General features: G+C 32.8%; 1 protein-coding gene across 1 annotated transcript; it reads left to right on the top strand.

Annotated features, from left to right (window-relative positions):
• Positions 1-338: 338 nt before the first annotated feature.
• Positions 339-5641, top strand: LSm1 (U6 snRNA-associated Sm-like protein LSm1). The gene is made up of 3 exons (XM_085942285.1): positions 339-589; positions 674-858; positions 3794-5641. The coding sequence occupies exons 1-3, from the start codon at positions 532-534 to the stop codon at positions 3965-3967; spliced, it is 417 nt and encodes a 138-aa protein (XP_085798411.1). The 5' UTR covers positions 339-531; the 3' UTR covers positions 3968-5641.
• Positions 5642-12507: the final 6866 nt, after the last annotated feature.

Genomic DNA, 12507 nt, shown 5'->3' with positions numbered 1-12507 from the left:
TGCAGTAATTTAAAAATAAAATATATTATTATTACCTACTATTACTAATCTCGTTTTTGACAAATACACCTTGTTATTTTTCGTTTGATCATACTTAATTACATAGGTACCTACTTTGTTTGAGTTGAACTATGATTGTTTGTTATAAAAATAAAAAATATTTTTAAGATATTATTGATGAAACATTATAACATCATACGTATTACTTTAATAAATTTATGCAGATAAAATCCCAATGAATAAACTAAACAATTAATAATTATCATCAGTGTTCCTAATTCCTATTTTGAGTTTTTTACTGCTAATGAGAAAATCTATACTAGCAACATTTGCATCGTATTGTTTTGACGTTTAAAAAAGCCTCATCGGCCTTTTGGGTTCATAACCTCATGTTTTTTAAATATCTGTGATAGATTAAGCATTTATGACATTATATGCCGTTAATATATAAGGAGACGTTTTATATTATATGTACACGTAATATTTAAAGTGTAAACAAAATTTGAAGCCAGTTTGTGTTCCAAGATACCAATGGCAAATCCCGCAAACCCACTGGCCGGCACAGCACACTTGTTGGATGAATTAGATAGTAAATCTCTAAAAATACACACAAACTATTGAATGAAGTATCAGTGATGGGAATAATTATTAATTTTTAATGATTTTTTTACAGAAAAATTAATGGTTTTGCTGAGAGATGGACGAACTCTAATAGGCTACCTTCGAAGTGTCGACCAGTTTGCCAATCTAGTTCTGCACAAAAGTATCGAACGGATTCACGTAGGAAAGGAGTATGGAGATATTCCCAGAGGAATATTTATAATCAGAGGAGAAAACGTAGTTTTATTAGGCGAAATTGTGAGTATTACACAAATTATTATTAAATGGTAGGTTTAAACCTGGCAATGGAAAAAGAGGACATGTTTCATAATCGGCGATTCTCTTGGTCCAATGCGCAAAACACTGGTTATTCAAATCTGGAGTTTCAGATTAAATTCCCTCTGTTGAATTAATCGACATTTTTTTATTGAAAATTTATTTACACAGGAGTACGAAATTTTGATCAAGAGGCAAATAATATTCAACAGTATGTGGAACGAAATTTCGGCTGCGTTGCCAGTCTGAGAGCGATAGTCGACCTGTTTGCACGTCAATTTGTTTTGTGACGGCGTCGGAGGAATATATTCTTAAATCGTGTAAAGATGACTAAAAAACTTTCCGCATGTACTTGAAAAAGAAAACGATGTCAATGAATATACTATTATTATTTCGAATATAACAATAAACATAACATTAAAAGGACGCATGTTGAATTTTTATGACATTATATTTCGTTCGGCTCCTGTCATTTGCACAATCTGCGCATCGTGTAGTCACGATCTTTTTAGATTAGACCATGCCTCAGCTGAGGTATAGCCTTAAGCCAGTAGATAGAGGTTTTACAAAATATGTTCAATGTAAATCAAATGTTCATAACCTAAAGAGTTATATAATGTTTGAGACTTTCACGGTTGTTTTTTATTGTAATAGATTTTCGGGTTTCCACCGCGTGTGCTTCTTCCTTCGACGTTCGAAATCCATAGAAACCCTGAAAATATTTATAGGAATGATGGGTTACCATTAAAAATGGCATGGCTTCCGGGACTGTCAGAAAAATCCAATATTCGATCCGGTATCTCTGGTTGTAACGATTAGCACATTACTCTGAGCAACGTTTGCTCGGCTTAAAGAATTTTAAAATACTAACCAACACCATCTGCAATTTGTATTCTTAAGGGGACGTTCTACAGAATTGGCCTTGAGAATTGAAAATATGATTTTTTAACGTGTGGTCCATAATATCTGGTCTACTAGTTAATAGAAAAAGGTCGCGTCCAAGTTGTTTGTGTCATCAAACTTGCTCGACGACTCGATCGACTCATATTTCATATTTATTTCATCAGGGCTGTCTGTCATAATTTTAAATTTTTATTTATATTATATATTATTTAAGTTTTGTGCATCTAATGCCGGGTCCACACTGGCAACATGTTGCTGGCAACCTCGTTAGATTTCACGATAATTATGATAATTGACAGATTTTGTTTTTACGAGAAATGGATGTCTTGTCCACTCTGTGGAGGCCCATATGATCCTGTTAGGATCGGACATGGTCGAAAGAAAGAAAGAATGATAATTATCGTAAAATTTCTTAAGCAATTATGGTAAGTATCGTAAAATTTAATGAGGTTGCCAGTGTGGAAATGGCTTAATGTCCACTGTGGTTCACGTAGTGGCATGGACCTGGGGTTAACTAATTCAGGAAGTCAACACACATGAAAGACTTTTTTCCAGTTTTGGTTGCATTATATTCCAAACTCTTCTGTAAAAATCGTTTCCGATTTTATAAATGGAAATTTCTCGGTGTACATAGTAAACAAACCTACGAATAAAAAAAGACAAGAAGGAACATACTGATTCATCGCAGTAAAATCTGGCAATCAAATTCGCCATTTTGAAAAGCGACGATTTTGCGTAAACAAATATCACGTGGTCTGTACTGTACGTGTGCGGCAAACTTCGAATGTGTTTGTAATTTTGTGTATTTTATGTTTGTGTATCACGCATTGTCGGCCATATTTGCCGGCCTTTCTGATTGCCGTGATTTGTACACATCTTCCTTCCTGTCTTTTTTTATTCGTAGAAACAAACAGTATTTTTTATTAGTTATATGAAGTTGGCCTTGAATCTGTAATAAAATAATACACAATTAAAAGATTTTGAAATAGAAAAAAACACATTTCCAAGCTTTCAGCCGTGCTCACTCATGAATGTCATTCGTCATTTAGATAAGTATATACACATTTTGATGTTATCTTGCAAATTGCGAATGTAATGTTTTCAAATAATTGATATGGATTAATTATACCATCGTCTTATTTTCTTGAAATCATAAACATACTATAATAGTATTTGAGTATCAACCTATGTTCATTTTGAATTGGGTTATAATAATAATATACCCGTATATATATCAATAGTATGTTTGCTACAAAATCCACCCAAGTTATCAGTACGTACTTGCACAGGTTTGATTAAAAACTATGATGAAATTAACATTTTAAAAATATTATATTACATAATATTATTTTGACAGCCCTGTTTTCTGATCGGCGTATATCTTGCAGGTGTTTATAAAATAATAATAATGTTCAGCGGCAGACAATATCAAAAATAATAATAATGTTTCTTGAAATAAAATCTCCGATGATTAGTGATTTTTGCGAAAAGGTCGATTTAAATTAACGTACTTACGACGCCGAGGTCCTTTTTATACTAAATTATATTTGAATGTCGAGCTCTTCAGCGGCCCCTTAATTCAATGAATGAAAGAATGACTGACAAAGTTTAGTGTGCACTATTTATGTTGGATCTTAACAGCCTCCCTTCACCCTTCAAAGATGATACTTATTATTAAATTATAAGTAATCATGAAATGTTCATTTATAGGATTAGAAGAGACAGCATCATAATGACATACATCTTCTATAGATCATTCTGGCTTAGCTCACAAAGATATTCTTAATTTTCGACTTATAGACGGCACATGGGTTATGCATGGGCACATGGGCAACAAACTGCGATAAAGTTATACCTATCAAGTAGAGCTAAAGACAAGTTATAACAGTACAAACATCGCTAAAGTTGTAACATGCGAGTTGTTTGTATTTACTCATTTTGTGATTATTTCAACCCTTCTTGTAGTAATATATTATGTAACGCCAGACTGTACACAGGTATTATTCTTTTACAGGACAAAGAAAAAGAGGAAAACTTACCTCTCACAGAAGTTTCAGTGGATGACATTTTGGACGCACAAAGACGAGAACACGACAGCAGAAATGACCAACAGAAATTAGTTTCCAAAGCTCTCAAAGAGCGAGGATTAAATTTACTTGCCGATTTAGGACATGACGATATGTTTTAGTTGACTGACAATTTCATCATTAAATACCATCAGCTTGAAAATCTTTATTGTCCAAATGCTTGGGAGAAGATAATCGAACATGAAAAAAATTGTCTTTTGTGAAGTTTTGAAATTAGCTATGAACTGTCGGCAGCTTTTTTTAATAATTGTTACAATATTTCATCGAACAAAGATTGCCAATGAAATAATAAAAATTACTTAATATTTATATGTTCAAATAGAGTTATATACACAATACCAGTGGCGAAAGGTGAAGGTAGGCTGTTTGGATCTGACATAAATAATGCACACTAAACTTTGTCAAACTTATTTGTTTTCATTGAACTAAGAATACAAATTGCAGGTGGTGTTAGTTAGTATTTAAAATCTAATTAAGCCCTGCCCAAAGCAAACCACAATAGATATTAGATAAAAAAGTATTCTTCTATTTATAAACTATTTAAAATTATGCCATTAAATCATACATAACTGTATAGGTATTATATTTTATAGATAGAAGAATAATTTTTATCTAATATGATTTGGTTTAGGCAAGTTTTAATTGAATTTTAAAAACTAACCAATTCCATCTGCAATTAGTATTCTTAGTTCAATGAAAACAAATAAGTATGACTGACAAAGTGTGGTGTGCTCTATTTATGTCGAATCTCCACAGCCTAACTCCACCCTTCGCCACTGCACAATACTGAACCAAGCTAAACTTGTACGGAATAGTAGAAACCTTATAGACTTAGAATATCTTACAACACTCCATTTAACACTTCATATACATTTCAATGTTAACATCGCTCGCTGGAAACATTGTACTCTTCATACAAATGGACCTTTAAGTTGCATGGATACTGAGCAATATTCCCTCTAATATTATTTTGCATGTGCACTAGAAAATTCTTACGCATTAATATAGACACACGAAAACAAGTCATTTATACATTTATTATACAAATGGCTGTATACAGTTTGTATATAATTATACTTCTGAGACTTAGACGGTATAGGCAAGTAATGCCAACTTCCACTCTGTTAAGGGCTGAACATGGTAATGTATTTTACTTATTCAATAAATATTGTACAGTGCATAAAGGCAGTGTTTTTGATTGTAAAAAGCGACATTGTCTTTATGTACTGTGTAACTAAGTGTATCTGTCAACAGTTCAGTTAGCTTAACGGTAATATCTGGCCAAGAGTTGTTTCGAAAAGTAAGCAGGCAAGTTGAAATTGCCACTTAACACAAAGAATTTATTTGTTATTTTGAATAATATTTCCTGCAAAGAAAGTCTGTAAATGGGCAGTGAAGAATAGAAGTTGAACTTTGGTATTTTTTTATTAGAATTAATTATCTTATTCAAGGTAAATCATGACGATGGTGAAAGCATTATAATTTATTACAATCGACACTGGAAATTTCAATTATTGATGTACGGGGCAGATTTTTCATACATTTCTTACAATTGAAATTTTGTATGTTGATATTAAAAATGATTATTTTTAAAACTTTAGATCTGCTAACTATTAATAGTTTCATTGAAATTTATTCCTGTAATAAAACTGTTTGTAGTTTAAGAAGAATCTATGAGATTTAAAAATTGACAAAATTATGAAGATATAATAATTATAATTCCATTCCAGACTGAAACTGTTTCTCATTTTAAATAAACGTTTCTTACTCGCTAACTTTGTTTAATTTTATGTCTAATTCAATTTAATTGACATTCATAAAGCACTTATTACACTGATGCTCATTTTTGGATCTAAAAAAATGTGCGCATTGCCAACTTAATTGGAAGCACTTGTCAAAGCCGTCTTCTCACTTTCAGCTATAGTTTGTATCGATAGGTTAATACGCAGATAATATTATATGACGCAAAGATGTGGAAAAAAAAACCTTATATAGATATGGAGCCTAATTGTATGAAATTGAAGCAAATAAAAGGACCTCTCTGTAGGGCTATTCTAACATACGACTTAACTCCAAAATCAATGTAATAAGTGATAAATATGTTAATCATATTATGTCGTATACAGACAATTAATTATACCGGGATATGAACTGCCAGGTGTGATTAATTTCAATGCAGGTCCAGATGGCCGCGCTACGTGGAAAAATCATCAAATTCGATTTTCTCAGATAGAAAGCTGGACATGGTATATTAGTCTATGATAGGGAATCCAATCCCGAGCCAAAATTCTGATCCCAGGATTTCGGGATTACAATTAGACAATCCCGGGACTAGTCCCGGGATTGGCATTTTTTTCCATTGTTAATATTAAATTTTTATATTCACAAATAACATTGATAAAATCGGTCAAAAATAAATCTAGTATAATTTATACTATTTAAGACATTTATTGTTAATATTGTATATCTATGTTCAATCTTGGAAATACATAATTTTAATGGAGTAAATAATATTGTAATATAAATAATAATGTGAATTTAATATGAGATTGCTGTTTCTGATAGTAGAGACTTAATAAATGGATTAGCGAGATTTAAAATAGTAAAGCAAATAATCATGGCGTACTCACGGCCCTTCCGCGTCATAAATCTAATTAGTCAGCCAAATATGAAACTGCCGTAAAACGTATGAGATCATGGTGGAATTACTTTGTCAAAAGTGCGAAGCGTTGTTTTTTTCCAATCTTTCTCATTTTTAATAATTCATGTGAAAAAATAAAATAAATCGGCAATTTACACATGGGTATAAATCAAACTTCATTCAAACCAGTTTATTTTTAATGTACTTATTTTTTATTATAAGTATTTTTTCTGTTATATTTTTGCTTTTATTTTATGTTCCATAAAAATTGATAAAAAAATCAATCCCGAAATCCCGGGATTATGTTTATCAATTCCGGGATTCATAGGTATCAAAAATGGCTCGGGATTCCGGGATTGGAATCCCTAGTCTATGACTAGAGACATACAACATCTGTGTATTAAATCCATGAATATAAAGACATACTATTATATCATAACTCCAGACATCTTAGCAGCAACCTGCGGAACTACAAATCCCCCCACTCTTTCACATACATACCTGCTCTCTAATCTCCACTTTGATCCTTTACACGACATACATTACTTTGAAAATGCAGCCATGACATGTTGGTTGTAGAATAGTTATCGCAGCTGGCCAGTCAAGACCCACAAAATGGGCGGCGACCGCATGTGTCGCTTGGCAATATCTCATGTAATCTCCTGTTACATCACTTTTATCTATTTTGAATTAATGGATTCACAGAATATTTCCACCCATTTCTTATTTAAGTGCACATACAAATTGCCAACTATTCGATGATTGTATTGCGACAGTGCTGCTTTAAGGTAGCGAATCGTGGCACCTTATGAAATCTCAGAGCAACCTTATACAGATGTTTGCGACGGATACTGGGTGTGCATGACTTTAGAAGTAACGAGGAGATAACAGAACGAACCAAGCAGCCTCTCATCACCTGGCTCGGAGACGTGCTGCGAATACCAGAAGAGAACTTCAACCTGGTTTGCCTGTTCTTCGAGCCAACCAGATACTGGCTAAATACCATCTATAGTATAAGAAGAAGACTGGCGAGCGACAGGGATTCTTGCAGGTGCCGTGTTGTGTCCATTTACCCTAGCTAAGAGACTGACATGGCCGAAGAAAAACATTAATTTAAAAAAAATTATATATAGGCTATTTTTGCGCTATTGGGAAAGTGATTTAGTCGGTTTATATTGTGGTCACCTCGGATGACATCTTATACAATACATACCCTCAAAAAACTTTTTCTGAAGTAACAATTATGAAAATGTAGATACATAGTCGAACAGCATAACAACAATTGAATTCGGCCTGATCATTATGCTCGCATGTTTGTCCATAGATTACAAGTTTGTAGTAGCATCTACAAAACAAAATATAAATCAATTGTGATCTTGTATATAGTTCGGATTCGACCCGCTAGATAACATTACATAAATAATTGAAGGTTATGTTATGTCGCCAAACTAATTTATACCGTAGAAGAATTATTTCAGCTACAGACTTGTATACGAAAACTCAGTTTAAAAATACAAAAGTCCATGTTTCCGGGGGATCAAATGCAATCTAACTTTTCTATCATTAATTAATTAATTGAATGTAGTTATGCAGAATGTAGCCAGTCCACAATAATGTCGAGCTGAGATTATGGCACTTTAGCAACAACATGATATTAAAAATGTATGTAAAATTGTAAATAGTATTTTATTTCAAGAATTTTTTCTTGCGGCTTGGCTATTTTCAGCAGAATGTAGAGAAAACCTTCTCACATCTGATCTATATCATATCTCATTTTTTAATTTTTTGTGGACTGGCTACTTTCTGCATAACTATGTCCAATTAGGCCTACCGCGCATGAATGATTTACTATCGTACGGTCAACAATTGAGGAGTTGTAACCATCGTATTGCAATGCAACCCCGCGCATGGACGATCAAGTGAACGGCTGAGTTGAAAATCTGTGTTCAGACACAAAATTTTACACCGATTCGAACCGGCCGGGGCCCTATTGGCAATGCTTTTAAATGAGCCCGCGCATGATACGCGGTAGCCGGCCGAGAGTGCACTCACACAAGTGACGCGGTCGTATGGAGCGCACGCATACATCGAACCGTTACTAGATCCACATTTGATAGTTCATCGATGCGTACCTATTGGCTTTGCATGCGCGTACCAGTCCCATTTTCTCAGTTTCTTTCTTTATAAATTAATAATATATACACCCACGTTTTAAAACAGTTTGATAATCTATACAAAACCTCTATATATATAAAGCTCTACAAAATCCATTTTGACGTTTCTTATTATATCGCGTGCACCATTTTTCGGTGCGGACGCATATCTTCAGCGCGCACGCATTGCCTCCGATGTATATCACGCCATGCGCGCTCAAACATACTGGCCGGTAATAAATTGGATCATGCGCGAGCAAACCAACGATTGTCCGAATGCTACCGGCCGGTTATGTAATCGTCCATGCGCGGTAGGCCTTACAGTTCATAAACTCAATGTATTGTAAACGGTCAGAGGTCTTTATAAATAGGGAAAAATGGTGATAAAAAAGGAATTCGGTAATTATTATTAAAAGACAAATTTTCATTTCAATTATCAGTAGAAAAAATATGTTTTTTAGTTTATTTCCTAACTTCCATTGAATCAATACAAATTTATTGATACATTTTAACAACATACAGGATTAAATTGTAATCATAATAATAATTGTATGCAATATTAAATAATAACATATGTAATACTTTCTTAAGTAACAGGATAATGCAACATGATATGTATCTATTTCTGTTAACCCAGGGTTGTTGAAATGAATATGAACGGGATATGCCAGGCAGAAATTAACATTTTCGTATTATAATGAATAATGTGATAAAACATGGCAATCTTATATGCAAAAATCAAAAACTGGTGTGAGGAATTAATTCAATAAAGATTACATCGAGAAATGTTTCTCAATATAATATCGTATGCAATGTTATTTATTCTAAACCCATGCAAAGGAACGTATATTTTTGGCAGTTGAAAAACAGTCAACTACATGTTGTCGTCACATAAAGCCATAGGTCACGGCTTCGATCAGGTAACCAAGCAAATGGAAGGACCCAATGGTTTGGGCGAATGACTAAAGCTCAAATTACACCGGCAGACTCTCGTCTCTGCGCCGATTACCCCCGATTGTGAAATGTCATTTTGGATCGTTCCCTAGAGTTGTGGACAAAAGACTAATTCTTATTTTTCGAACATAACTCAATCAGCGATCGATGACACTTACCGATAATTAGGTGTAGATGATCAGCGTGAGTATCTAAAAGTGTAATTTGGTCTTAATTCCCAGTTTAAAAAATTTATTCATATAACATGTATACAACACACCGTGGAGACCCACCCATATGCTCAGTTTAGAAGCCAATATGGTATTCACTTTTATTACATACTACATATATACATATACATTACTGCCACAAAATTATGGATATTTCCCTTGATCAACAAACTCAATAATAAAATTAACAAATCAGTTCGCTTCCCAAACTTAATATAGACACACATAATATATCTGCCAGAAAATGAACAATACAATTGTTTGTAAACTTCATTTAAATTAAATTCCAGTTTGGATAGTACACATCGTAAAAAAATGTGCGCTTTAATCAAAACAACACTACAAGACCACTATTCACTACTTTCGGTGAAAAAGTAAATATGTCCATACTTGCATGTTTGTCCAATGTATTTACCAGTGGCGAAGGGTGGAGGTAGACTGTGGAGATCAGACATAAATAGTGCACACTAAACTTTGTCACTCATACTTATTTGTGTTCATTGAACTAAGAATACAATTTGCAGATGGCGTTGGTTAATTTTAAAAATTCAATTCAAACCCTGCCTAAGCCAAACCATAATAGTGAAGATCCGACAAAAATAGTACACACTTTTGTCAGTCATACTTATTTGTTTTCATTGAACTAAGAATACAAATTGAAGACATAGTTGAATATACATAATTTTGCCATAGCTTAATTGGAAAAGCATACTGGTGCGAATCCAGCAGATACAGGTTCAAGTCCCGTTGGGGGGTCGTATTTTTTTCTATGAAATGATGTTTTCTAGTGTATATGTATATGCATGAGATGTTTTCAAATTATGTATAATATTCAATATATAAAATGTTACATTCTCAAATCTTATCTTATTCGTTGAATAAAAAAAATTGTTTATTACATAGTTAGTTTTTAAAATTCAATAAAACCCTGCCTAAACCAAACCATAAAAGATAATTTTCTGAATAACTAAATAGATAGAATCTAAAATAATGCCAATAAATCATACATAATTGGATTTAGATAATTAACTGACCATCGGTAAATTGTATTCCTAGTTCAATGAAAACAAATAAGTACGACTGACAAAATTTAGTGTGCATTATTTATATCAAATCTCCACAGATTACCCACCCATCGCCACTGGAATTTGCAGAAGTTTTCCATCGACGGTGTAATACAAAGAAACATTTGAAATAAACAATTTTTGTATATTTCTTTGCTGGCAGATGTATGTAGATCTTTACTAGGCGTTAGGTTTGTTATTAATTGTAAACATAACGATTATTATTATACTATGTATGCTTCTGTTTCATATTGCAACTGTAGTGTTTAAACCCTTTGAATGCTACAATGTTTTCATAATTTGGGCGAGGATTGCTTCCAATTATTGTCGATTTTAGACATCTTACCACTCTAATTGATTCTACGAAATCGGAATATTGTGAAAACACTTTCTTAATTAATTTATTATTTTGAATAGATAATGAGGCAATTAGGTATCCTGAGCTGCATGTACTGTTAAAAAGAATTGACATATCTCTTTCTCACTCTATCATACGGGCGAGCGAGCGAAACGCACGATCCCCGCACGAAGTTTTGATTTTTACTAGCTATTGGAAACAATCGGTTACTTCAAAGTATTATATTAATTGCATTCGATTGCGTTAGCTAACAACACGTGCTCCCTATAACATATTATTATCAAAATAATTCTACATTATTTTATATTATATTTTATTTGTCGTTTATTTTAGTTTCTGAAATTGAAGAAGCATTTTCTGAAGTATTTATGGATCAAGATCGTGTCGATAAAACTCATATGTCACGACAAAAAAAAATACAATAGTTTTCATATATAACCCTAAATAGATATGTTTTGCATTGGTGCAGTAGTATGTTCCCAAATTAACTTAACATTTCAGGCATCAAAAGCAAAACGACGATCGTTGTTAGCATTTCTGGCCATTATTGTAGCATCCAAAGAGTTTTAAATAAAATACCCAAACATTTCAACAAAACCTGGACATTATAATGTATTTGATTTGATAAAGTGTTTATTACTTACTAAAAATAATAATATACATACAAACATTCGTTATTTACATTCATATAATTAATATTACTTCAAACTTATCACAATAATACTATCTATCTATAAAAAAAAACCTATATTCATGGTAGATTTTCGAATTGTCTTATAAATTGTACTATCGATATTATTATGATGCAATGAAATCTATCGTTTGATTTCACAGCAATTTTATTTTTATTTGGTAGGCACTTAGTACTAAATTAGTTTAATTTTCCACATCAAAACGAGGTGCACTTCCGCTACGCAACGCCTCTATGTGAAAAGAGCTGCACATATTTAGGAAAAAATTTCGGCATTATGCTGAAGAGATACTTTACGATTATTCTTTGGCAAACATTGCCTATAGGAATAGATGAAAGCGTGGTTGATAAGGACATTGCTACATCTTTGAAGACTGACAGTTCCTCAAATCAATCGTGGTGTTGCGGCCAAAATTTGGTAAGTCATCAATAATTATTTAGGTATGTATTTAGAGTTAACAACGGATTATGAGTCTATATAATATAAATATGTATGTTATAAAAAACATTCAACGTCATCCGATATACACATAAAGCACAAAGAAATCATGTCAAATTTCAAATTGCAATT

This window comes from Rhyacophila brunnea, unplaced genomic scaffold (assembly GCF_057557595.1).
Source record: "Rhyacophila brunnea isolate RB1 unplaced genomic scaffold, BYU_Rbru_1.0 scaffold_14, whole genome shotgun sequence".
Lineage (NCBI taxonomy): Eukaryota > Metazoa > Arthropoda > Insecta > Trichoptera > Rhyacophilidae > Rhyacophila > Rhyacophila brunnea.
Note: the sequence above shows the minus strand (reverse complement) of the source record. Positions and strands in the feature narration are given on the sequence as shown.

Excerpts from the sequence above, each read along its gene's own strand:
- LSm1 (XM_085942285.1), top strand. The coding sequence starts at position 532 with ATGGCAAATCCCGCAAACCCACTGGCCGGCACAGCACACTTGTTGGAT. Across the intron at positions 590-673 it reads CTTGTTGGATGAATTAGATA|AAAAATTAATGGTTTTGCTG; the intron begins GTAAATCTCTAA and ends ATTTTTTTACAG. Across the intron at positions 859-3,793 it reads TAGTTTTATTAGGCGAAATT|GACAAAGAAAAAGAGGAAAA; the intron begins GTGAGTATTACA and ends ATTCTTTTACAG.